The sequence below is a fragment of the Danio aesculapii genome, chromosome 22, assembly GCF_903798145.1.
Source record: "Danio aesculapii chromosome 22, fDanAes4.1, whole genome shotgun sequence".
Classification (NCBI taxonomy): domain Eukaryota; kingdom Metazoa; phylum Chordata; class Actinopteri; order Cypriniformes; family Danionidae; genus Danio; species Danio aesculapii.
Window position 1 is genome coordinate 19,394,019 of NC_079456.1, and position 27,383 is coordinate 19,421,401.

Here is a 27,383-nt window from a genome sequence, read left to right on the forward strand (position 1 = left end):
CTACATGTTTAGTTCTTTTTAAAGAGCGAGCATATCTGACTATTAGCTTAGCAACATGCTAACATCAAAGCAAAATACCCTATGATAATGTCAATATTACAAATCTAAAAGTCTCATTCAATTCAACATTACTTTGCTTGATCCTGCTCTGATCTGAAACCACTGTGGTTCAGCAAACAACAGACAGAAAAATCTGTAAACTTTAAGGCTAGCTTTCAGCACAAACCTACTTAGCCATCCTGATACTCCTTGATACACCCTTATCATAAGCTAAGTGGATGTGCTAAATATAATAATGCTGAAAATTAGTGGAAAGGTTTAAAATTCCTTTCTTCTTAAACCCTACTTCTGAAAAAACAAACAAACAAAAAAAAAAAAACAATAGAAACCATCATAGAATTTGTAATGGTTAATGGACAACTGTGTTATCTTTGTAGGTCTCGATATAAGCTAGCAACTCTTTGCCCTCTGTTGCTGGCATGTTAAAACAAATAAATCCTAATGAAAGATGTCCGAAAATACACTAGAGATCATTCAAATTTACTGTTTTTAATGATAAAAAATTGATGTTTTGTAGTGTTTAATGGTATTGATACTGGAAACCATTAATAATTTTAAAATGTTTTTAAGCAGGGATAGTGGGCTACTATTAGCATTTAACTGACATAGCATTTAAGTGTTCTCTCAATACATAGTTTGTTCCAAAAGAATTTGAGCTATTTTGTTTTGCCAAATTAGCATGTATTCCTTAGACAAAATTATAGCAAAGTTAATGAAAGCTGAATGAAATCCACAATGGCAGCTGATGTATGAGTAGGCTAATGTTGATTATATCAGACTTGCATTTGATTCAGGACTGAAATGTATTGATTTTAAAATAGTTACTGAAAACTGTTTTACCAAACATTTATGTACAGTATGCATTTAGAAAAATATAAATATTTTTACAAATCTGTCAACAGCTCTGGAGGAAAAATGATAGAACTCCAGTTATTTTCAGATCCCCAGATTTGCCATTTATTTAAGTGTTTTGAGGAAAAATTTTAGTTGTTTTTACTACTATGTGTCTACACTTTTTAAATAAGAATATTTTATATATTTTTACACTTGTAAAAAATGGATCCATGTTTTAAGACATTTACATTCATTTTAAAACAGCTCAAAATCAAGTTTTAACTTCAGAATAATTAAGAAATCAATATTTGGTTGAATAAGCCTTAAATATTGTAACATTTTACCATTTGTTTTTAAGTTCTATATGCATGTGTGTGAATATATACAAATACCTATCAAGGGAAAGTATATACATAATATGCTATTTGACCTGAGGTCCGATCTTCGTACGTGGATTACTCGATTAGCTGGATTTGGTTATTGACGATTTGACACGATCCAGGATCGTTTAGTTCTTCAATACTCATCTGAGAGTTGTTGTCATAGCAACAGGTCTGGTAGTTCATACCTGCTCGGGAGCAGGCTTATTTTCATATAAACAGGATTAGATTGGGTCATTTCAACCAAAGGTGATACTGAAAGTGTACCGAATGCTGATATTTTTTACAGTAGTAACCTATAGGTTATATACACTTGGGAAAATAGTAAAATAATAATAAAAATTTATATATATATATATATATATATATATATATATATATATATATATATATATATATATATATATATATATATATAATTTATAATAATTAGTAACATTTAATATTGGATAATAATAATATTTATATACATATAAGTTTAAAAATATATATATATAAATAAAACTTATGCAATCTGCACTCCGAAATAAAAGTACAAAATGGGGTGGTTCTTCCGTAGGGAATCAAAAAACAACATTTTTTAAAATGGACTTTTTAGACACAAATGCCTACTATTTTAAGGTACCAGCTTTACAATTTGTGTATGATAAAGATGTGCACAATGTTTGACTGTTTTTGTTTATTTGCTTTTTAAAGGAATAATAATTTATGCAGTCATACATGTTTTGAAAGCTAATATGACGGTGATTTGATGCTTTGCAGAAGTTGCAGATACCTTTACCGATATCAAAATGCTTTTTTGATGCAAACTTAATTTAAATTTGCTGATTAAGAAACTTGAATATACCTAGGCTACTATAATAAAGAATATTTGCTCTGAATGTAAAACTAAATAAATCGCTAAATATTCTTGGCACATGAAAGTGTAAAGCCTGCAGCTCACAACAAAAGTGGTAAGTTATTGCGCATCATATTTAACAAACCATTTACTGCGAATTTTATTAAATTTTGCTCACATGAATGATTGAATATTAATCAGATGATGTCATTACACTGCTGTGCCATCAGTCAATTGTAGCATTTCTGGTCATGATTTTGAGGATTGATAGATCTGTCCTTCATAACACGCAGCAATCTCAGATCAATTCATCCAGACATTTTAATCTGATTCGTGAACTTGTTTGAAGAACCAAATTAGCCAGAGATCAGTTATCAAGATTAAAAGATCCAGGATCTGTCAAATAATCTTAGATCATTTAAGCAAGGTACGAAGAACGGACCACAGAAGTAAATGAGTCACACAAACGCACACAACAAAATATTTTTTCTTTCAATTTATTACCTAAAAAAAGAAAATGTCCTATCACAAGTCACACTGAAATGTATTGCTTAAGAAAAAAATATATTTAGATATTTTCCTTTTTTTTTTACTTGATTATTTCCATTATATTCCACAAAAACAAAACAGGGTACAGCAACACCCCTTTTTTCCACCTTTCGCCCACTTTAAAAAAAGCACAAAGAAATACATAATTCACAGTTACCATTTTGGTTTCATAAATTAATACAGTCACACATGTGCTACACCGGTCTATAGCTAGAACATTGTAAATTGTTTTTTTTCTCGACTCTTGTAATCAGTTTTCATTGGCTACAAGAAAGAACAGGCAACTTAAATGATGTGATCAGAACTCCAACAAACTATTGAAAATGCCCCCCGTTCCCTCCCTCCACCCTCATCAATTACCCCATCCTAAAACTCAGATCATCTCCTATGCTTTTTTTCAGTTTTAACTTTTTTTTTTTTACCGTTTTACATATAGGTGAGGCACACACAGAGTATATTTCATACATATATAAAAATTAAATAATGATTTTCTTGGGGAAAAAGGGAGAAAGTCCATTGAAGTCCTTAATCTGAGAAAGAAGGGAAGTGCATGTTGTCAACGTGTCCTTAAAGGACGTCTCAATTGAGAGTTTAGGGCACTTTGTTGTTATAGCACTGCAGCTTAAACTTCCATTACTCAATTCAATTTGTAAATTTGTTGCTTCTTTGTAGGACAGGGTTCAAGGGACGTAATTAAACAAACAACAGAACACACTGATGGAACCTGTTTGACCTCCAGGTCACGACTTGTAACAATTAAACCATAAAACAGACAATATTTTACCAGAGCTTCTAGAAATTGATAAAAACCTGCATAAACGCGAATAATTTGTTCAGTTGTTTTTTCCATACACACCGAAGGGGCAAAACTTTAAGGCACTGAAGCCTTGAGATAATAGAGCCTCCACCTCCTAAACACAAAAAACGCCCCCGAAAACGTGATGATTTAACAAAACCACAGGACAAAAAAAAAAAAAAATTTCAACAGAAACATCCCTATGTTGTCCTCCACTCTGCAAGTGTTTTGATAATCAACGTTAAGGCCACTTGAACAGAAAAAAAAGGAAAAGACAATGTTCCCCTTCAGGTAGGTAATCTCATTGCAAACTCAGCGAGTGCAACATCGATGTGGTTTAGGACATTTTCACGTTTACTTCCAAGCAGTCATTAGAGGTGAACGGTGGTTGCTAACATCCCTGTTAGTCCACATCTGAGCAGGTCGATGGAAACGTTGCTCTGAGGATCCCTCGGATGTCAGGAGTAGAAAATGTTCCATTGTTCCTTAGTTAGTCCAGGAATGATCCATGTACAGTAGAATTCCAGTCCCGTTTTGGTTTGCGACTGATATGTAACATCCTGTTCCTAATTCGAAAATCCCAAGTATCTGGGGCAAATGTCTGTATTTTTTAATTCGTTTTTTCAATCTTCTTCTTCACAAATTCATGCTTTTTATATCTTTTCGCTCAGCACCAGTTTCTCAGTATTGTTGTTGATATTATTATTATTCTCTACAAAAAAAAGGATCAGGATAATTCACACGTTTGCATGCAAAGAGAAGTCCCATATAGCAGCAGAACCGTCTGTCTGTGGAACGCCTGATTGAATATGTCAGTGCGTCTACATATGAGGCACTATCGAGAGTGTGAAGGTTGGAGATGTGCTCCGTTCTGGATGTTTACGTGGGAAAGAAGTCTGAACGGACACAATTTAAAAGCGTTAGTGGGAATAACACCCTTTTTTTTTTGAGTCGAATGCATAAATGAGAGATTCCACTTTGGCAGAGCGAGCCATTATAATGCACATTTGTAAACTATTCCTCTGGCACCCCACCACTCTCTCTTATTATACACATTTAGACAGTAACAGGAGAGATACAGTGTGTTTTTAAAAGATTATATAACATCAGATTCATTTCACAGCTTGACTCGAGCCTTGCTGAGCAACTGCTGTTTAACGTTTGGTTGGTTTGTTTGTTTTTGTGGCGTTAAAAAAAGAAAAGCCGTTCATTCTGAGTACTAAAAAACAACCGACTTCACAAGCCTCGTGTCTTCGATCACATCAGCAGATTTTTGAGTCATTTCATGTCTTAGTTTCCTACTTGAACCTCTGACTCTACACAGAGCTGTTGTTGAGAAAGCATTTTTTTTTTTAAATATTCATATATTAAACATGCACTGTGCCATCTCTTGGTTATGATATCATTTTGTATTTCAAATCACAGGTGTGTGTGTGCAAATGAATCCTCCTCATCTACAAGATAAAAAACCTGAATGCTTTGTGGGTAATGCTACATATTTTGTTTCAGAAATCATCATGATTCAAGAAAAACAGGACTTAAAAAACAAAGATAACCCCCTTCAAATGATTCTTGAACTCTGAATGCCCATTTGTAACGCAAAAAAAAAGAGGAAGTAGGATCAGTATCTGAATTTTGTCAGTTCGTCGTGCCTGTATAGATCTTCCCTATGGGAAAGTAAAGAAACCAAAAAAGGAAAGAGAAAAACAAATCCCAACACCGATGACGTCTGCTATGCTCACTTGTGTTTACTTCTTGGATGGTCAGAATCTGTCTATTCATCAGTTCAAATCCATATCCAAACATCATTTGAAAATTCAGTCTATTCCAAGATCGTAGTCTATCAAGGATGTAAGGTAAGTAAAAGTCTGTGAATCTTCCTTTATGTAAAGTCTCTGTGGTCACAGGACAAACGAGGAGTGAAGCCTTGGGAGATTCTGAATGTGCGTCTGTGGACACAGTTCTTCGGAAATTCACCCCTCTAAAGTGTAATCCCCAATCTTCCTCGGTGAAGATGGCGCAACCACCTTCAGGCCATGATGAACTCTGATTTCATGTCAGCTTTGACGTCTGGCTTCCACACAGAGTCCTCAAAGTCCAGGTCCAGGGAGCCTTCGCTCGACATACTGCTATTACTGTTGCTGCGCCCGGCCTTGCGGTTGGGGAGCCAGTGGTACGGGGCACGAGAGTCTCGCCGAGCCTTCCTGCGCAGGCGCTTCTGCTGCATGAGTAGCTGTAGTCGCTCCACCTTGCAGCGTGTGGCTCGGTTCTCAGTCTGACGGAGTCGGTCACCTAAAGTACCAAAAAGAAACGGCAAAATCAGAGTTAAAATTTTTCATATTTCTTAACTTGAGCACAATGATCTATAAAACTGGGTTCGCACCAAGCACAGAATTAACATGTAAAGCAAATAACATGTAAAATCTGATTTATACTTCTGCGTCATGCGTATGGTCCGGCGCAGCCTACGTGCGGTTGCATACCCCTCGCTGTGGTTGATGCAGACGCTGACGCACACCTCTCAAAAAAATCTACTTAGACGTTGCAACGATGCGTAGCGCAAGCTCTTTGATTGGTTGGCTTGGTATCGCTGATGAGTGTAGGCGGGGGTGAGAGCCACATGAACCCATTGGAGCGAGTGTTTACAAGTGTCGAGTCCAATAAAGGTGCTCCATATGGAAACTTTTGTTTTGGGTTTACTTTATGATTAAATTTTCACAATGAGTGAGTTTGAGCTACTTGTACATTAAGGTAGCATTCAGAAAAAAACAACACCAGCAAAGGAACTTGACAAAGATGAAAATAAAAACCTACTGCCAGCTAAGGTTACGCGCAAGGCAGGCACTGTGGGTCACGTCGATCACTCGACGCAGAAGTATACACCAGCCTAATGTGAGATGTGTTTGATCTAAATGCATGGATTTTACTCCAATCTCGTTTACCATGCAAGTTCAAATAATTGAACTCTAAATTTGCATCAGAGAAAAACATCCTGCAAGTAAACTCGAGTTACGTGGTGCTTCATGTGTGAATCCAGCTTCATCGTGCTTCGTCGTGTGAACCCAGCATAACAAAATGCAGGTGTGTTGGTATGGACGGATCATATTCCATCATAACATTCTTTACAATAGAAGAGGACTCAAACAGGTCTGGAGGCCTGTGACAAGTAAAGGGTAAGTGAATGATGACAGAATTTTCATTTTTGGGTAATGTATCCCTTTAAGATGTCTTGGGTGGACACCGTCTGCATTTGAGAATCTATGCTAATTACTAGCATCCAAAATACAACATATGGTGGTAACGATCTATGCTAGTCTCTTCAGCAGGGGGAATTTGTGGTGCAATACACATATTTGGTCTAGGACAGAATGACTCAATGCTTTGGATCCTGACTGCTGATCCTGCTGAATGTTATCAAAGGCTGGGTGCTGGATAAATAAACTCAAGTCTGAGTGGTGACGTTGATGTTCTTTAAAAGGCATGCTGTGATTACCCCTACCCCACTGCTCTCTCTCTCTCACTCTCTTTGAGTCAGTACAGAAATAAGCACTCTTAGCTGCTGTCTCATTTCTGGAGAGAACATCCCAGTATGTGACAACAAGTCCTCGATTCCCTTATCAGAAATGGTTCAAAATGTCCTGGCAGGCGTGCCCTTGAGATACCAAAAAAAGGAGAAGTGCGTTCTTACAAAGGAACTCACACGCCCGCAAGGAGAGCAACACCCACGCGTGCATGCGCACACACATTCCCAAGCGATACTATCTTGACTGTTGTTTCTTTAACAGGAAGCAAATACCTTGCACTTTCTAATCTCACAAACAATCCTAGGGTTTTAGCAGCTAATGCGCCAATTAAGGGAAGAAAAACATGAGGCTTTTTTCCCACTCCAAGACTGAACCCTAAACCATTTATTTATAAATATATTCAAAAGAATGGAAGAGAAAAAAAAACACAATCTATTAGCCAGCTCCATTAGGAACTATCCCAAAATTAAATAATGAAATAGCCTGCTAGAATGTCAATAATCCTGGGCATAGACTATCTTTCATCGCGTGTGCTCCGCCACACATACACACACAACAGCAGCAGCAGTAGCTTTTAACATGGATCGATGGCAAATTAAAAAGACCTATTGATTAAACCTTAGCTCTAGCGCAGCAATCCATCTCCAGGCGAGGACACTGCTATTGGCTTTCAATAGAAAATGCAAGCGAATGGAAATTGTAAGCGAAGTGAGCCGGGCCTTTTTCCCCCTTTCTTTTCCTGGCCTGAGCTCATTGAACGAGTAATCACCCACCCAACCCCCCAATACCAAGACCCCCACCCCCATATGCACGCACAGTTCACCCCTCCTCAATGCCTCTGGAGAGAAAGACAGACAAGGAGGTAGAGAGAGTAAGACATGCTCTGGAATTCCACCCAGCATGCAATAAAAAAAGAAGACCAGATGCATTTTCTCATTCGCTAATCAATTTTATCCAGGCCTCCATATCAAAATGAAATCAGGATTTTGTGTGGGTTCAATTTCCCCCTTTACTTAATACCTTTCCATGGTGGGCGGGTTTGCACAATCTATGAAGGATTTGAGCTATAAATGTAAGTGGTAGTTTTAATCATTTGGATATTCAAAAAGAACAGGCTGTTCAAACGACAACAACAACAAGAGATTTGCCAAACTGTTCCTTCTTAACCTGGTTAGACAAATCAGATTTGAGGCTTGCTCTGGCATTTTAGCATGATTAGAGAGGTTCTGGTCTTATAGGACTTTGTGGGATATGAAGATCTTTGTTCAACTGCAAAAGCTCAAAAGATTACAGTTAAACCGTTAAAAAGGGTTTCTATCTGTACACTCATGCTTTTCTCCTTCATCTGCCCTTTTTAAAGCGTCTCTAGGCTTCGAAACTAGGGCACCCACCTCACCTTGCAGCCTGTCAGCCTCTCTCTGCATACCAACTGGGGCTGGTGAGAGAAAAAAAAAAACTCACAGCATGAGGCTGTGGTGCCCCAAGGGACCAAACTACAAAAAAATCTAAGAGAAAAAAGTAGAGGAGCTCATTAACCGCACTGGGCACGACATGCCCCTGTCAAGGTATTGTATAAAGCTCACAATGCTCTCAAAGACATTAGGGCAGACCCTTAGCTACTAAGCCAATTTCTTTTTTGTTCTTTGTGAGAATCCTAGGCCCCTGCCAATGTCCTTTCCCACACAGATCCAAACAGATCAACAGATGCTGTAAAAAATACATCATCACTAGTTTGGCATGGCTTGGGGACTCTGCTGCAAGGAAAAACGTACTTAACCTGAATGTTTCAAACAACCCCCGCGTCATTATCAGGATGAACGTGACTGCCCGAGGGGAGACTCACTGCACCCGTTTAGAGGGTTATTATTAGGCCATGGCGTGGCTGGCTGGCCTAAAGCCGTCCCAACAGATCCGCCTGGGCTGTCGTGAGTGCAAAAAGAGTGAATGGCTGTGGTGGGGGGCTGGGATATACCAGGAACAAAGGCAGAACAAGCAGTGCAAATGCCCTCCCATGCCTGTCCCTTCATGCTTCTAAGATCCTTCCCTGTGCTAAGGTTTGGACACATACACATATGGGGGGTGGGTGGACAAGAACAGAGAGTTATTTTGCTGCCAGCGATAATTGCAAGTGAACATCATGGACAGAAAAAGCCCCTCCCCCCCATGTTCACCCTCTCTACCCTTCCCATCCTCCCCTCATCCTCATTCGTTCCTACGCCAACGGTGCATTGTCTCAGAGCGAGCCGTTTGTGCTGCAGTGTCCTCACTACGCACTCAACATTCTCAGGCCTGCGGCTCAAATTAAAGGGGGGAGACTGGCAAAAAAAGGCTTGTGACAAGCTGCCCGAGCCTCAAGGGAAAGGAGCAAGGGGGAGGAAAAGACAAAACAACACCGCCCCGCCTCCTGCCACAGAGCTGTTTGGGCCCGCACATGAGATATACACCTGGCCTTCCTTTTCTAACCCCCTCCTTCAGCAGCCGCATCCACCCACGACCCTCCTACTCAATACAACCTCCTGACGGAGACCAAGAGGCAAATGAGAACCAGCCACGGAGGGTGGAGGAGATTACACAAAAAAATAACTCTGGAATCTAAAAAGAAGTGCAGCATGCTGGCAAGCAAAAGCTGGGATGCTTTTTGAAGGAAATGAGTTGATGTATGAGAATGTATCGATCTCTGCACGGAGAGAAAAAGATCCAGACCAAGTGCTGATGGCCACGTGAGGGGAAAATGGAAAGGAGGAGGATTAAGAATGAGGAGAGAGAGAGAGAGAGAGAGAGAGAGGAGAGAGAGAGAAAGAGAGAGAGAGCGCAATGGAAGGAGGATTTTTACTGAATCGATGAGGCTGTTGGCCTGTCTGCAGGTATTAGGTCAGTTGAACAGGGTTTTAGGTAAACATTAAGCCCAACCCAATGTGTCGGCCCACACTACAGTGATCTGGCAGTCTCTGCAAGCTTCCTATTTGCCATTGATCCATTAAAGATCAGCTTAATTAACACTTGTCTTTGACTTGCTTGTTTGTTTGTCTTGATAAGTCCTGTGATCTTTTAGAGTCTGAGTGCTGCAATCACTCTGCATCAAGAGGAGATGATTTGGCTGTGGAGGAGGGAGTCACACAAAAGTATAGCACACTACTTTGGGTATCTAAATAAGCAAAAAAAAAATGCTTATTCATTGATTTTATAAATAAAAAGTTTGAAAATAATGTAACAATCAATTCAATATAATATTTGAAAAACTTTTGCCCACAAAAAATAATGTCACATTGTAACAAAATAAAAACTAAAACTCGAAATGGCCATTGTATTAAACAAAATAATAAAAAGTATTAAAACAATATAAAATCAAAATAGATGCCAAGAGAACATAAAAAGGACATTAAAAAAAGTATATATATATATATATATATATATATATATATATATATATATATATATATATATATATATATATATATATATATATATATATATATATATATATATATATATATATATATATAGGTCACGTTTATGAAGTATTTTCTTTATTATGAACACTCTGATATGTGACCAATCTTTAGCCATTTAGACCACATGCACTCATTAACAGAGAAATCCCTGAAGATGTTAAACCTTTGCATTGCACCGGTTAAGATGTACTCTGAGATCAGTAGGCCCTCCTGTTCAATAAGCCAGCTGTAGCAAACTCCCAAAGAGCTGCGATGGAGGCAGTGTAGTCTCTGGGTTGGGAGGAGCTTGGAGTTGTTGCACAGCACAGGACAGGCATTGTATTCAGCCATCTGCACCCTTACCAAGAACTAAACCAAGGGAGCGGTCAAAGCCTGACATCTCCATTGCTTCACTGATGCAATGGCATCAATGACCCTGCAGGGAGCCGTGGTCTCAAATGACCACAATTTGCATACTAGGTGCAATAAAGGGCATTGGATATGGCTGGCCATAGCCCCCACCTGATGAGAAGCTAAGCATAGTCGGCCTGGGGGTTACTTACATGCTTTTTGGCAGCAAGCAAGGAGGGGGAATAAATAATTTAACCCCCAGTTGAGCTGGGCAGGTCTGAGCAACTTAGTGACATGGTCAAAGCCCCGAGCGATTTGATCAAGCACTCTGTATACAGGCAAAATTCTCTTTTTGGTTAGAAAAATAACTTGGCAGTGTTTAAGCATCAGGGAGTTCAGGACAAAAAGGACTAAGATCTTGACATTTCAAGTCGCTGCAGTATGTACACAGCAGCCAGAGTCATTTGCTTTCAGTCAGATTAAATGAACGAAGGGAGGAATTTGAGCACCCTTCCTTGTTCTTACTCTCTTACACTGCTAAAAAACAGCTCCACCCTGACGCTCCTGCACAGCCCAAACTAAACTAACCTGAGCTGACAGATAGTGCAGAAGATTGAGAGTGAAAGCATTCCTGCTCTATCCTCCCCCTACCCAGTTTGAGACGCATTTCACCCCTCTTCAATTCCTCTTTTCAGAGTTATGGTCAGGCGATACCAAATCTAAAGTCCAGATCCAAGTCTCAAACTTAGCTTCATTCTTAAAGGGTGAGGCTGGTGCATTACTGCCATTCAAAACAAAGGGTTGTCTGCAGTGGGCAAAGGGGGTGAGAGACCCCAGCAAGCACAGGATTTTGAAACAAGAAAGACCAACTCTCTTGGCAACCCAAGGTTTTCATCCCCTTTTTTCCTCAATCTCTACACAGACTAGTGTCAAAACCAAATATCTATAAGACTCCAAGACGAGTGTGCAGAGATGGATGTCTAAACAAGTAGGATGGGGATATCAGGTTCGTTTGGTCTGCAATCACATCAAGAAGACAGTACAGTGAGAATGCCCTGCTAATGATACCTTGTTAAAGTATGTGACATTTCAAAGGGGTCATTCAAGACACTGTGGTGCCTGTCCCATGCAGACAAGTTAGTTACCAGGAGGTCTTAAAGTTCTAAACACAACCATCTAGTGATCTTAACAGTAAGCTTGCACTACACCATGGATTCACAAACATGCAGACAAACAAGGCAGTTTTCTCCAGAAAATAGCCTCAGCGCCCTTCCCTTTTTCTCTCTTGCCCAAGAGGAAGCGCCAACTAATCAGTGGGCAGTCGCTGGCCGGATATAAACAACAATTTTATGAATGGACTCTTGGTATGTTCCCCCACCCCGTCTTACTGACTTTCAAACACAATGAGCATTCTCTTCAAGCTCTTTTTTGCATAAATCTCTATTTAAAGGCTTCTAGGAAAACAACCATCCTTTGACTAGCACTAGCCTCAATTGATAAGATTTTGTAGATGACAGAGTGGAAACAGTAGGATGGCCCATTGACTTTAAATGTGGAAGCATTATAAAAGAGAGAACCAACCCAATGATGAAGTAATATGTAAGCAGAAGAAAAATTAGCACACAGGAAGTGTATAGTCTCACAAAAAAAAGTGTAGGATTCCCTACCCATCGAGTGACCGATGTTGTTCCATCCCAGTAGTTGATGATGTTTTCATATTGTAGACCGTTAGCTTGGTATGCTTTTAATCTAGTCTAGATTGATAACAGGCCTGTGCTTTGAACAGTACTAGGATGATATTTCTTCATTATCTCTGTACTCTCCAACAGTGGTGTTTCATGACAGAGCAGTTCAATTTCCTCCTCAGCACTGAAGCGAGCTGCCCCAGATAATCAGTTTTTACCAGACAGAGCGGGGTACCTGCCACACGTCTGTGAGTGCTATCTTGCTTCGTTATCTCTCTCGCACTGGCTCTCTGCCTCCTTCCTCTTGGTAACAGAGTAGTCCACCCCCATCCTTTGCCTCTCAGAGGAAAGAGGACACCGTCAGCACAGAGACAAAGCCAGACATGCTGTGGCTGCTGAAGCATGACTACCAGGGCCTGAAAGAACAAGCCCAGATCTTCCTCCCCCTCTCTAACATCTTCACTTTTCTTATCCTTACACCCCTGTCTTGGACATTATGAAACCACAAAAACACTGCCTTGGATATGAATTCTGAATCTCTTGGTAACATTCAAAATACTTTAGCAACAGTCAGTGCTTCAGGAAATGCATCACTGCAAGTGCAAAATCTGGCAAATATAATAAAACTTACCCGGAGGTTTGCACATTCTGATCTGGCTCTGGCACTGCACAAGCGGATGAAGAGTTGGTTGGGTCTCCGAGGGCACTGTGGTAGGCAGGCCGGTTAGTCCAGTGGTATGGGGAGGTGAAGGTGGTGGCGATGGTGCTGGTGAGTTGGGGCTGTTGCACTGGGTCTGATAGCGCAGCTGTGTAAGCGATGGGGGCATGCCTTGATAATGCCGGGTGGCACTCAAAAGGTCATTTAAAATTTGAAGGATGGTGCCTATATCTCGTCTGGGACGTCCGGTGCTGTCCTGACAGTTGGGATGCAAAGTGCCTAAAGAAAGAAGTTTAATTATCAATTCACATAGATTATACATGTAGAATAAATAGATATAGATTACATGGAAACATAGTCAATCAACAAATAATCCAACTTGTAAAATTTACCAGAAAACGTCCCAGAGAAGACTCCAGGAGCATGATTCACAAAACTTTCGATGATAGCGCCAGGTTTGCGAGATCGCAAAGGAGTATTACAGTTGCCGGAAGTCTTTGCTGAGCAACTGGCCTGTGAAAAATATAAATGAGTGATCAAACACTAATCTTAGTTTGTACATCTTTCAAATCTAATTAGGAATTTATTATGAAACAAAACATACTGCATCAAATCTTGTAGGACAAACAGTGGCTTACCTCTGGACAGGAAGCTGCAGGGCTGGGGCTGCTTGGAGAGGGGGCACAGGCCGAAGACGGCTGCTGAGAGTGAAGAAAACTTCCAGGGAGTTGAGAGGGTTGTGGTGGAGGGCTACAGTGCCCTGAGGCTGAGGTGGAGTACAAGGGAGGAATGGATGGGACAGAGGGGGAAGGTGGGAAGGCTGCTGGATTAGATGGAAGCGTTGTGTTTGGATGGTGAGGATGTTGGTGTGGGTGATGTGGGTGGGGGTTGTGTGAAACTCTTGCCATCCCAGAGGCAGAGCCTGAAGCTCCATGAGACAGTCCTGTTGTGCCCTCTGAACTCCCACGTGATATGAGATGCCGATGCTGTAACTGTGGGCCGCCTGAGGGCTGTGCTGCCAACTGCAGTTGGACAAACATCATATGATCGCCTACTCGCAGAGCCAGGGTTAAAGGAGACCGGCCAGACAGGAAGTCACTGACCTGTGAACAGGAAATGAAGAGGGGGTGGCTTTAGTAATGCTGCTCTAAACTGGATAAGAATTTGGCAACATGACTGAATGCCTTTTTATGAATAAGCAGAAGTATACAAAAGACACACACACACACACACACACACACACACACACACACACACACACACACACACACACAAAACACTCCATTCAGCACCAGCACACCCACAAAACACTAACTTCTGTCTGGCCCCATGCCTGAAAATTCAGCCATTGAAACAGGATGCAGACCCACTCGCCACACAGTCACATAATAGCTAATTGTTTGCAAGACTGGACCGGAAAGGCTTGCCCATTTTAGGAGTACCCAGAATGTAAGCTGGGCCAAGAGGCTCTCTGACCCCTAGAAAATTAGGTGAGAAATACAGAGAGCTTGTCTTGCTCTAAACAACCTCCTCCTTATTCAAACTCTCAGACTGTCTTTGTGTCTGCCACATTCTGGAGATGTTCTAACATCAGCTATGTGTGACAATTGTGTACAAATGCAGAATGACTAATGCGCAAGGAAAATAGTACAAATGATTCAGAAAAAGACAATGAAAGCCATGAAGATTCTTACAGCAGATCTATTCAGCATCCGAGTGTGCTTATGCTGGCTGACCTATTGTTAAGCTTTTGAATCACTGGGGTATACCCTCCATTTTTTTTTCTCTAGTTGTTTTGCTGGTCCATTTTTTTCCATTGACTAGCCACTCTTGCAGTTGAGTGACCTTTACCACTCTGTGCATTTCACTGACAGACACAGAGACCCTTACTGCAACTGTAGGATGAAGTAAAAAAAAATCTGTTTTGACGGATACGTATGCCTATAAACAAGGAAAAGCGAAGAGAACACGATGAAGAACCATGTCTAAAATGTCAATTATTAAATGAGTAGCTTCCCCTGAGAGAAGGTGGGTCCCAACCCTGACTGACATATGTCTAGAGTGTTGATCATTGCACAAGCTCCAACAAAAGGTCTCTGTAATTTCTTTGATATTAGCATAAAGCGGAGCAGCTCTGTAATAGGATAAAGGCCTTAAATATCTGAAGCAAAGAGGGGACTGACTATAATTAAAAGTATTTGGGCCCGCAAATCATCAAGTAAATCATTCCAGACCCCACATTAGCCTTGCAGATCAGTCATCATCAGGCCCAAGCATCTCACTGAGTCACTCGAAGCACAGACTCATCCCACATAATGAGAGAGTGCGTGAACCCCCACAAACCAGTAAAAGTGCCTCTGAAAGGCGAGGACGTGGTCTGCAAAGACATTCCCCACAGCAGCCGTCAGTTTGAGTCACACGGACCTTTGTCAATACATCAGCCAGCCCACGCGCTTCTGGTGCAATAACCGAATGACCACAAAGACAAAGAAGTGCGTTTACGTATCTGTAGTCTTCACTTACATAATATCTTGAAGTATGTGTGTTCAAGTATACATTATACCAAGCTGCTGATGTGGTTAAATATTCTTGGATATAACTAGAATATGACTAGAAAAACTAAGATATATTAACAAACCATTTTGGAAAGTCTTGGCGCTTGTGGAAGAACGCCCATATTTAGTTACCCTCAGAAATCTGCCCATCTTGAAATGAGCTTCAGACGCCTTGTGGCCTGAAATTCCAGACTTTAGGTAGATCTGTAGCATGGCTATAGATAATATGTCAGTGTATGAAGCCCTAAGTGTCAACATGTAGTCCTAACCCAAGCCTAAAATGAAGGTACTTAAAAGTAAGCTACAAGAGTACGTTTGCACAGGTCTCTTTGTTCTAAAGGCCACTGACTCTCTCTCACTCATCAAGACACACAGATCAAATTCTATGAAAATGCTTTTGAAGCCAGAGGCCTGCCTAGATCCCACTCTGCCTGAAAAAGGAACAAACCTGGGACTTGTTTTAAAGACTACAAATGTAATTTTTAAAGATTGTTTAAGAAATGAAGAATAAATTCTTACTACAAAAACAAGTCTACCACTACAGTGAGGCAAAACACTTTAAATAATAATCAATCCACAATAAATTCAGTGCAATTCTATGCAGTCTTTTTTGCTTTTTTCTTTGCAAAAAAAATGTCTGCAGACACAGGGCTAATTTAAAGGCACCAACAGCCATACATCTATGGCAACAAGTTTTCACACTAAGGAAGTGTATACTTGGACAAACCAACATTGCTTCACCTGTGATAGACTAGCACTACTTTTTCTTTATACTTCGTCCATTTTGAATTGTTGGGGAGGCATTTTGCTCTGCAGTGGGCTGTGGTTGCTATGCAGTGAAGAGCGAGTGAAGGAGAGAGAAAGAAAACATGATAAGGGGAGACAGGGGAGGAGGGCTGGGGGAGAAACCTTGTAGCGAGAGAGAGAGAGAGAGAGAGAGAGAGAGAGAGAGAGAGAGAGGGTGGATGGGTGTGAGGATGCCAGTAGATGCTGATGAAATATTCAGTGAGAGTACGCCTCTGGCTCCTTCCGTTTTTTTTTTCTCCCTCCCAACTCTATAGCTGACAGTTTTATTTATTGGGGTCCCTGCGGTTCAAGGAACTCATTTGCAGGCGGTTTCTTCTGTAGCACAGGAGATGCGGGGCAGAAGCTCTGAACAGAACCAGGCTGACGTTCACCCACAGCCTGAAGACACCCATCAACAAGGGGTCAAATCAGAATACAGGTTCTTTTGATACCAAGCATGACTAAAACAATACTGGTCACCTATCAAAGGCCTCAGTGAACACAGAAAGTTCAATACCAGCTTATTAAACCTCACCATCTACTGGCAGGATTTGATCGCAACAGGGGGCCTTCAATATAGTTCTAAGGAGGAACCAAGGGAGTGGATGCAATAACAAGCTAATTTACAATAATCAATCACTTGCAACTTCAAACTCAGAAGACTAACTTCAGATCTCACTCGAGAGGATTGACCTACTCAAGGTCTACATGTGATTAAAAAAAGCCAGGCTAAATTCAATTGTTCTGAACTTGCTCTTTCCGTTATGTCTGTAGACCATAACCCAACACTTTTGAGGCACAGTCATAAAATATTTACCCAAAAATGAAGATGCTGCCATATTCACCCTTTTGTCATTCTAAATCTACATTCTTACTTATCATTATTATTCTTACTTATTGATGCTCTTTTATGGTGTAATACAAGGGCGCCCATTCCTGTTCCTGGAGATCTACCTTCCAACAAAGTTCAGCTGCAACCTTGATCAAATGCACCTGTCTTTAATTACCAAGTGCACCTTCAGATCCTACTTAGTTGGTTTAGTTGTTTTTGGTCAGGGTTGGAGCTGAACTCTGCAGGAAGGTAGATCTCCAGTAACAGGATTGCTGGGCACCCCTGGAGTAATCAACAAAAAGTTAAGATCCAAAATTAAACATTTGGTACAAAGTAAAAAAACAAAACAAAAAAACAGCAAAACAAATCCCCCAAAGAATAAAGAAAGGTAATAAGGGTTTAGAAAAAAGGTCTCAAACTCAATTCCTGGAGGGCCGTAGCTCTGCATTTGCACCAACCCTAATCAAACCCAGGTGATCCAACTAATCAAGGTGAACAAGAGTACTGGATACTATTAAGCAGGTTTGGGTTGGAGCTACACTGTGCAGAGCTTCAGCCCTCCCAGAATTGAGTTTGAGACCATTGGTTTAGAAGGACATGATGTCATTTAAAATTTTTGCTCATGCCATGTCCACTCTTCCTCATTCTCTGAACTCCGGGTGACCATCAAAGATATGTGCAGTAAAAACGCAACACCTCTTTTCGTTGGATGACTGAACAGATTAGTCTTGGTAGGCGAGAGACTGAGTCAAAACAGACGTGTCACACTTGCAGCCAACAGAATTCAAAATATCCACAATCATGGGACTCAGCATTAATTAATGACTTAAAAAACATGTAGAGAAATGTTAGAATAAAGAAGGACAAATATAAGGAGCAGGGCTAAAAAAAGAACTAATTCAGTACAGAAGAGGAGTTTGACCCTAATTAAAAATCTGGTGGCTTGGTTATCGGCTAATGAGAAGTTCTCAATAGCACCCCCTCCCTCGTCTCTTTTCAGTTCAGTCACGAAACCAAGCACTTCAATCACAAAGGCGGATGGGAAACAAGAACAGTCACGAATCTGAGTGATTGCCCATGTCAACTCAGTCCCTCTTGGATCGGGAGTGCTCTCCATGCAAACACACATAGGCATGGTCCTGATCACTGATCAGAGAAGCGCAAACAATTCTCTGGTCCCATGTGCCAGCTGTTCACACAACATGGTAACACCCGCCTTTTTCCATCTCAAATATTTGCAAAATCAAAAAAAGAAAAAAAAAATCATTGTGGATATGACACAAAAGCCATTGGCATCCTGTGGAGCCTTGCCACTCAGCATGACGTGCAATCCCACCGCTTCTATTTTTGTACTCAATCTATACCTAGGATTCTGACTCATCACTGTCCTTCCTGGCAATCACATACAATCTAGACTCACCTCAAGAGTGACGTCTCTACAGCAATCTCTTATATTCAGTTACTTTCCCTCTGCGAAGGGGGTTGGGTGGGTGGAAATGACAAGGGGTGACTGAGAGGTGACTGGCTGTATATTGTTGGATCCCATTATTTGCATCTGTCCATTTTCAGACACAATGACAGGCACCCCGGCCCCATTCTAAAGCAAGTGGGTGGGTGTCTGGAGGGTGGAGAGTTATGACAAGAAAACATCTCTAGTGTGTGGCACTGAGACCCAGGGAAAGGTTCCTGCTTGTGGAAACAAACCGCTATGTTATCCCCCAAGGACAAACTGAGCGATCTACCTGCCTTTAGAGGCGGGTTAGCACAGAAACCGCTAATTAACGAACTCTGTTGCCGGAAGAATCAGACACCAGTCATTATTTCTTGTTGATGGGCAGAGCTACTTTCAACAAAGTGGCATTCGAATGCAAAAGGGGTGTTTTAATGTTCAAGAGGACAGCTTATTTATCAAGCGGAGTACAGAAACTGGGCTGTATTTTCCCTTGGAGTTCAGCAACTCCTTGATGTCATTCCGTTCTTCCTCTTTAATGGCAAAGAGGGTAAAATTGGAGACTATGGAGAGACACGCGAAACCACAGCAGCTTTAAATTATAGGCCAGAAAAAGCTGTTAGGCCAGAGTTACAAGGGGAAAATGCCATTGCAATAATTGCAAGTCTTCCCTTTCCATAAAACAGTCTGGTTACAAGGAAGTCTGAGATAGATCTTTCCCTGGAAACAAGCAATGTAGCTCTTGGAATTCTGCTATGTATATGTGGTCATCCACTGTAACGACAAATCCAACTATGTCTAGTCCCACATGTCGAGATGGATAGGTTTCGTGCGGATTGCTTTTGCAGTCACTGTGCCTGCATGCTTGTGTCGACTAATTTCAGTTCTGAAAGAGTGATATGTCTCACATTTTGTCAATGTTACTGACTCAGTTCAAGTCTATAACCATGAAGCTACAAAAAGGACACAAGCGATGACTAAAACTGATGAATTCTAAAACAGGGCCGTTTCATAAGCAGCCAGATGACACAGTTTGCTGCCTACAAATATAGAACGTTAGATCAGAGAAAAGCACAGCTAACATTTGCACAAAACTGCAAAAGGTTGTTTGATGAGAAATGCCAAACACAAGCCACATCTAACAGGTTAAAACGCTTTTCTACAGAAACAGGAGGCACTGCAGCTGCTGGGAGAGGGCATATTGAACGATAAGAGCAGTGCACTCCCCTGTCTACCCTTCCCCCTCGTACGCAAACAATCACACTCCTCTGTCGTCATTACAGAACGCTGATTTCCTCTCCTACACAAATGCACACCAATATTGCTCACAGTAACTCAGGACTTCCCAAAATACCAGTAAAAAGGTGCAGTTGAGGCATTGGATGACCAATCTAACCAATAAGCTTCAGTCGTGAGGTTTACCTGTTAGCTAAAAATTGAAATGTACACAGGAAAACACCACAATCTTACTTTGACACATGAAGTTGCAGGGTTTATTTCATGTTAAAGGTGGCATCTCAATGAATTGACCTCTAGGTGGGATTTGACACAGCCCACAGATGTTGCCTGGAAACTGGAAGGTGCTTCTTAAAATATGCGTAGTGAGTGTGTGAAGGTCTTCAAGTTAAAAGCTTAGGAGGGCATCATCTGTATCCCATTACCCTATGTGTCAGTGCAACATCTTGCCAATGCGGAGAGTTCAAAAACATACAAATAATCCTTTTAAAAAATCGTGGATGGTCGTGGCTGCCCTAGCAATTAGGTTAAGTGTACGCACAACTGTCCAATGTAATGGGCCACTGTGTAATTCAAACATCTACTGGGATGACCTTATTAGAGTGAAACATTACCTGTGTTTCTGTCAAACTCTCCAGTGCCTGCATTACTGACTGCTCAGGTCTTGATGCTTGAGACTTTGGAAAGAGAAATTAGACAGGGTTAATACATGTGACATTAAATGGAGCGAAATAAAACCAATGTAAGGCTTCTTGCAATATTTTTACCATTAGGCCTGCTTCAACTGTTGGAACCAGTGTTAACTTGCTCCCATCCGTTATTCCCAAATCTTGAAGTTTTCCTGAACTCAGGCGTCTAGAATGGACAGGGAAATCTTAGACTTAAGATATATCTAGATGCAAAAAACAAACTCCAACCATGTCAATAGGGACCAAGACAATAGTCAAATTCATTCAGCTTTGGAAAGACATAACCATCCCTAGGACATATTCGTTTTGTCTGGACGTGATGTACATCTGTTTTTTAAACCTATACACATTTATACAAGTATAACTTTTAAAAAGATAATAAATTAAAATAAAAAAGTCTGTTTTTATAGCACTGTTAATTATATTTAATCCAAAAACACCACTGCATGAATCCAAATATTTCAAACATGTTGTCGGAATGTATTTTGAACCCACAAGATCCCTTAAAAATATCTGTCCTAGTGACAAAAATATATACACATGTGCTCAGGCTAAATGTCACCACCTCCTGCCGAACAAAGGGACTGAGCACTTGGCCTGGAGGCAGCTAAACCAAACAGAAGAGATTAAGCGACTCTCTTGGTTTTAAAAGGATGATGTAATTTGGTGGTGATTACTTGTGAGGGCTTTTCAACTGGCCCAATTCAAAGCACAAACAATGCAACTGTTAGGGTCATTTGCAAGTGACAAAAGAGCTTCTCACTCACCTCCCAGCTTCACCACCCAAGTGCAATTGTTAGGCAATGTGCAAACTGCACTGAAACTAACATCGCCTCTTTTTCTCTTAACATTCACTCAGAATATTCTAACACAGTGGCGCTAGGAATGCTTTATTCTCTAGCACCCAGTTTAAAATGACAATTACTAAAGCCGTGCACATTATAATCAAGCAAAGACAACCAGTTTAATCAAGAGATTAGGAAAACCTATTTATATGCATGCTCTACTGACAGCTGGGCACACCTCAGGCCCTTTTAGAAGCCATCAAACTGATTCTGCTTGCTTGTTTATTTTGAAATAGTAGTTTAGTTTCAGGTGTAACGCAGGTTTCCACTGCACCTTGCACATGGCCTATATTTAACTGACTTCCACAGCACACTGTCAACAACACAGATCACTTTCATTTCTGCATTCAAAAGGTTGTGGATTGCCACAGCGGAAAATATAGATAGGTAACATGGGCTGCAATGCAAGGACTGCAGGTGTTTATGGCAAGCCATTTAAACGTGTATTCCTTAAAATTAAGTCATATTTTTTCAAGCAGGTGACTGATTTCTTAGTCTACATACTAGTAGTTGTTTCAGTAGTGACTACAATGCATCCAGCTTATTCCTTGCAAACTAGAGATTATTTCATTGGTAGTCAACACCCTAACGGTAAAACACTGGAATTGATAACTATGTCAGTAGTCAAAATGCAAATAGCATCAAATTAAGAGTTGCTAGTGAAACCGGATATCAGCAACTACTAGTCAGAAGTGAACAGCTCTCATTAGAATGGCTATCAGTAACAATAGTTAAAGGGATAATTCATCTAAAATTGATAATGTACTCACCCTCAAGTGGTTTCTGAAGAAAGCTGAAAACCTGTAACCAACCGTTGACTTCCAAAGTAGGAAAAACAATTACTACAGGTTTTCAGCTTTCTTCGAAACATCTTATTCTGTGATCAAACGGAAGAAAGAAAGTCAAACAGGTTTGGAACATGTCAGTAAATAACGACAGAATTTTCAGTCATGAGAGAACTATCCCTTTAAATGGTGTAATGTTTAATAGATAAGAACTAGATACCAGTGAATAAGCACTGCTATCTTGTGAATATTTTCCAGCGAGTTGGAAAGGCAACCTATAACCACTGCTGGAGTAAACAAATCCACACAAAATATACTAGTTGAAATGAATAAATGTTCAAACGGCTTGCCAATAGGCATGGCTAAAAAATCTCCTTTCGGAAACCCAGCCAAAAGCCACCTTATGACCTGCTCATTGTTAAAACAGCTAACCGTGCATTCTAACAGGAACACATCAGACCACTACTCACGTTTCTTTGTGTAGCAGAGCGAGTCTTTCTTTGGGTACTTTCAGTCTTTGAGAGAGTCTTCGCTTTAGCCCTTCCACGGTCTCTTCTGCGGGAAGGGAGAGCTCGAAGCGTGTGCCGGTGGTGGAGTGGATGTACAAATTCATGGGGGGCTCGCCGGAGACGCTCTCGCAGGACGGCGCAGCTCCGCGACTGCTGCAGCTCCGGGCGCTCGGATGCTGGTCCATTCGATAGCCTACGATAGAGGAGACAGGGTCGATGGAAGCGGGCGGATGGGGCTGGATGTCTCAATTGAAAGCTATTGGAAAAATATTCCCAATGATTATTCCCGTTTGGTGATCGATCCTGCGGCGATCCTCCCAATTAATATCTTCGATTACAGCAGTTTTTAATTCTATTTTTCCGATAGTGCATTCAAATGCATATTCTGCAAGTGTAGTCCTTTGTCGTTGACAGTGTACTGCAAAAACCAGCGCGACCCTTCCTTCTTTTCTTTGTATATGCGTATATATTTCTTTATATCTGTTCCTATGTTTTAAAGCGCAGCTCTCACCGCGAAGAGAAACTCCAGTGAAACACGCATAATAATGCCCGTTGTTTCACCGTATCTCACTTCCACTGTGCCGCTATGATTACACCCACAAAAGCTCTGCCCAATCAGAGGAGGGGCCTGTGCTGACGTCTTACAGACAGCCAATGGGAGGACGGCCTGCTCACCCACGTGGAGCGCAAACGCCACCTTCTTTCTCTCCCCCACATCGCTTTCCTCATTGAGGACAAATCCAATCTGAGTGGGCGACGAGCTCCAGTCCTGGAGTTCCAGCCCACTGTTACCAATTCCACACCATTCATGAGGCAAACTGTCAAAGTAACAAAAGTCACCCAATATAACCTTGAATGTTTAAATAGCAACACTGCGCGGTCTATTTTCAAAACACAGCAAAAATACTTTGTGTCACCTTGCGTTTCGTGAGCATTGTTGCATAATTGTTGACATTTGGTGGTCAACATTTTTATGCTGAAGCTAAAGATTTTATGGATTATTGGTATTTATATACAGCAATGGAAACATATTTAAAAAAAACACTTGACAACTGTTTCCTCTGGACTTTGGATTTAGTGATTTGGGGCCCCCAATTCCAGCCACGAGGCCCAAAAGTTCTAAAATGCACCTTTTGTACTTTAATTTACTTTTAATTGATATATTTTGCTGTTTTTTTCTTCTTACATCACCCAGTCACTCCTTTTCTACATTTTGTCTTAATGCAAAATAATACTAACAACATGTAAAGCATCTTGTAAGCATTTTAAATGATTTGTTTTCTTAAAACTAAATGTTTACCTAATTTGACTGCTGAACTTCTCCATGATTGAGGGTGGGGGGTACATTTGTGCAGATGTAATTTTTTAGACACCCATCATACAAAATATGATAGAAAATTATGTTATATATAATTCATACCAATAATTGATACTTCTAGGTATTTATTTGGGGGCCCTTAGATTTCCTGGGGTCCCAAGCAGCCGCTTATCTTGCTTATTGGTTAAATCCACCCCTGTCTGGACTTGTATAGCTATGGCTTTATTGATGTTTATTTTAACAGGCTGTAACTGAAAATCAGGAATACATCACTGAAATATTAATTTATCAAAGAAATGAATGTTAAAACATGTTTATGTTGTTGTTGTCTTAACCCTTTAACTGCCTGGCCAAATTTTGCATTGCATTTCTTAACTCTTAATGGTCGCTAGTTAACACACTCAATGCATTTTTTACAAATTTCTAAAATATCAACCTCTACCATTTGATTGATATGCCGGTTTATGGTAAAGGTACCAGAATTAATAGATATACTATGAAAAATCTGAAAATATGAAGTGTATGACCAATTTATTAAATAAATATATTCAAAATAAAACCTTTTTGAATACTAAATCATCTTTATTTTTTAAAGTCTGCCATCAAATATTTCAGATTCTCAGGTTGTTTTTGTTTTTTTTACATTCATTCATTCATTTTCTTTTCGGCTTAGTCCCTTTATTAATCAGGGGTCACCACAGCGGCATGAACCGCCAACTTATCCAGCATGTTTTTACGCAGCGGATGCCCTTCCAGCTGCAACCCATCTCTGGGAAATGTTTTTTTTTTTTTTTATACAATAAAACCCAAATCAAGTGTAGTAGTGCAACAGGATCATATTTGTTAGTATTTTTTTTTGTAAACCAACAATTCTGCATAATGTAAACCATTATTTAAAACAGTAAAAATATGATCAACCATTTGATAGAGCAGGCAGTTAAAGGATTCAAATTAAAATAGACATGCCTGAAAACATGGCATCATTTTATTCTATACAAATTAAAAATGCATATTTGTAAAATATTTAAGTATAAATCTATATTTTAATTTTATAAAACATTTCTAAAGGACAGCACAGTTCCCTTAATTGAAGAATCATTCATATGCAAAATATCATTATGCACGCATGTCCTAACAGTCTGTAAGATTTCTACTTGTGTAGCTTGCCATTAAAAGCCGGCATTATGATTATCATTATCTCTATTCAAATAGTCCCCTATAAAAGACAGTATGCTCTTAAGGAAACGCTGCGTCCCAGTCATACGGTATAATAAGCATCGCTTGGGGCGATACACAAATTGACACTTACGTCACTCACTATCATGATCTCGTGCCAAATGTGCTGTAAGCTACAGTCTGCAAACGTCTGCAGATGGGAGCTAGCTATCATATAGCACCTTATCTGTACAAGACTGAAACTACTGATAAAAAAGGGGTTTATAGCCGATACGCTTTGCGAAATGATTGTCTCGTGGGGAACAAAATAAAATAAAATAAAAAATCGCTGATATGTTTTTGCCAGACTTTACAACTCCTTCACGGAGAGCACGAAAACCATCACTGACTTCCGAGAACCTGTCTTTATATAAAAAAAACCCTGACCATCCACCCATCTGTGTAGTTTTAGGAAACCAACAAAATACACGAGCGCCCACCAGTGGTGTATAGAGGTATAGCAACACTATTTCCAAGCAAATATGAAGCATATATACATAATTTAACATTTCTTTTTCATTAAGTAACCTTAAAAGCGGGATATTTAAAGGAAATAATTCTCACATTTCACATTTGCTTAACCCTCATATTATTTTAAACACTTTTGAGTGTAAAAATAGATACTTTAATTGCAACGACAACCTTAAACGAATGCAGTTGCAAGGAAGTTACGTCTCTGTTCCTATATATCTTGTTTAACGAGCTATAAAATATAGTGACATTGTGAATTTGAGCAAAATATGATTTTTGGTGAACTATCCTTTTAAAGTCCCAAGTTCAAAACATGTAAGAATTAAAATTCTAGTCTCATAAAGGTTTCGCTTATAAACTTCACCTTCATTATTTAAAATATATATACACACATGTGTATATATACAGCTGACACTTACCAATTATTGTGGCGAACACCTCAAAGTTTCGCGACAATGTCTCAGAATCCTCCACAAGGTTGCCTAGTTTTGGCATGTATAGAGAAAATGTTACTGTACTTCAGCTTTGTCCGCAAAGAATGTCCACTCAGGTGTGGCTACAGCAGCCGGTATGTTGGGGTTAAACGACTCGGTCGTTCCTCTGCAGACACCGGCTTAAATCCCAAAGCTATTCCAGTGCTCCTGCTATCCGAAACTACACCGTGTGACAGCAGTCGAGCGTTGGAGTTGAACACCTCTTTACAAAGCTGCTCACAGAATGGGTGGAGACTTTGCTTCTTGCTATGTCAGCGTGCGATTTAAGGAGGCCCTATATTGTATAAGTTATTCGATTTTTACGGTGTGTTATTTTACGGTGTGTTTTATAAGTTTGTGTCAATTTCTGACAGTAGTTTTGTCCTATCAGATTTAAGAATGTGAATAATGTTCATCTGTTTAGTAAAAACAGCGATTCAGAGACTTTACACGACGCGAGCCACCTTAAAAATGTTAACGCGGAAAAGCCTTTGATTTAGGAGGGACGTAACTATGTCCTGACGTCATAAAGAAGTAACTGGGCAACCAGTCAAGGAAAACACATTGCCTGGATACGAGAGAAGTCTACAGTAAACAACAAAACTTACGTGGAATTCTAATCTCAGGAAGTTTGTGACGCCATCAAAACATGGCAGTAGAAATGATAAAGATTATAAATGATAATAAAACGCTTCTGTGTATAAAGACAGATATGTGAACATGTCATGAAAGCAAATTATTTGGGCATTTTGTAAAAATCATTGCTGAACCTGGGAAGCTCCACCCTAGAGCAAAACTAAACAAATATGAGACGATTGTACTCCACTTTAGATTACAGAGGAACATTTTGTATTTTAATGTAATATTAGGGACATTCTACCTGAAACGTACATTATCTGTCCATGTAATAAAAACAGAAATACAGTGAATAAAAAGTATTTCATCCCAAAAAATCATAAAATGCACCTATGGTTGATTTCTGTAGATTGTTCTGTAAAGGAATGTGTCATTCAGATTTGTTTTCTTTATTAAAAACACTTTACAAATGTACAAACCCTGTCATTGTCCTTATCCTCAGCCAGGGGCGTAGCAGACATTTTAAAAGTGGGCGGG

At 40.1% G+C, this 27,383-nt stretch overlaps 1 protein-coding gene across 1 annotated transcript; it reads right to left on the reverse strand.

The window, feature by feature from the left end:
- Positions 1 to 2,593: 2,593 nt before the first annotated feature.
- On the reverse strand, positions 2,594 to 26,483 carry midn (midnolin). The gene is made up of 8 exons (XM_056448435.1): positions 26,217 to 26,483; positions 22,755 to 22,986; positions 20,733 to 20,820; positions 20,580 to 20,642; positions 13,745 to 14,209; positions 13,499 to 13,619; positions 13,080 to 13,385; positions 2,594 to 5,749 (listed from the first exon to the last, which is right to left on the reverse strand). Exons 1-8 carry the CDS (start codon positions 26,290 to 26,292, stop codon positions 5,487 to 5,489), a joined length of 1,614 nt encoding a protein of 537 aa, XP_056304410.1. The 5' UTR covers positions 26,293 to 26,483; the 3' UTR covers positions 2,594 to 5,486.
- Between the last annotated feature and the right edge of the window lie 900 nt (positions 26,484 to 27,383).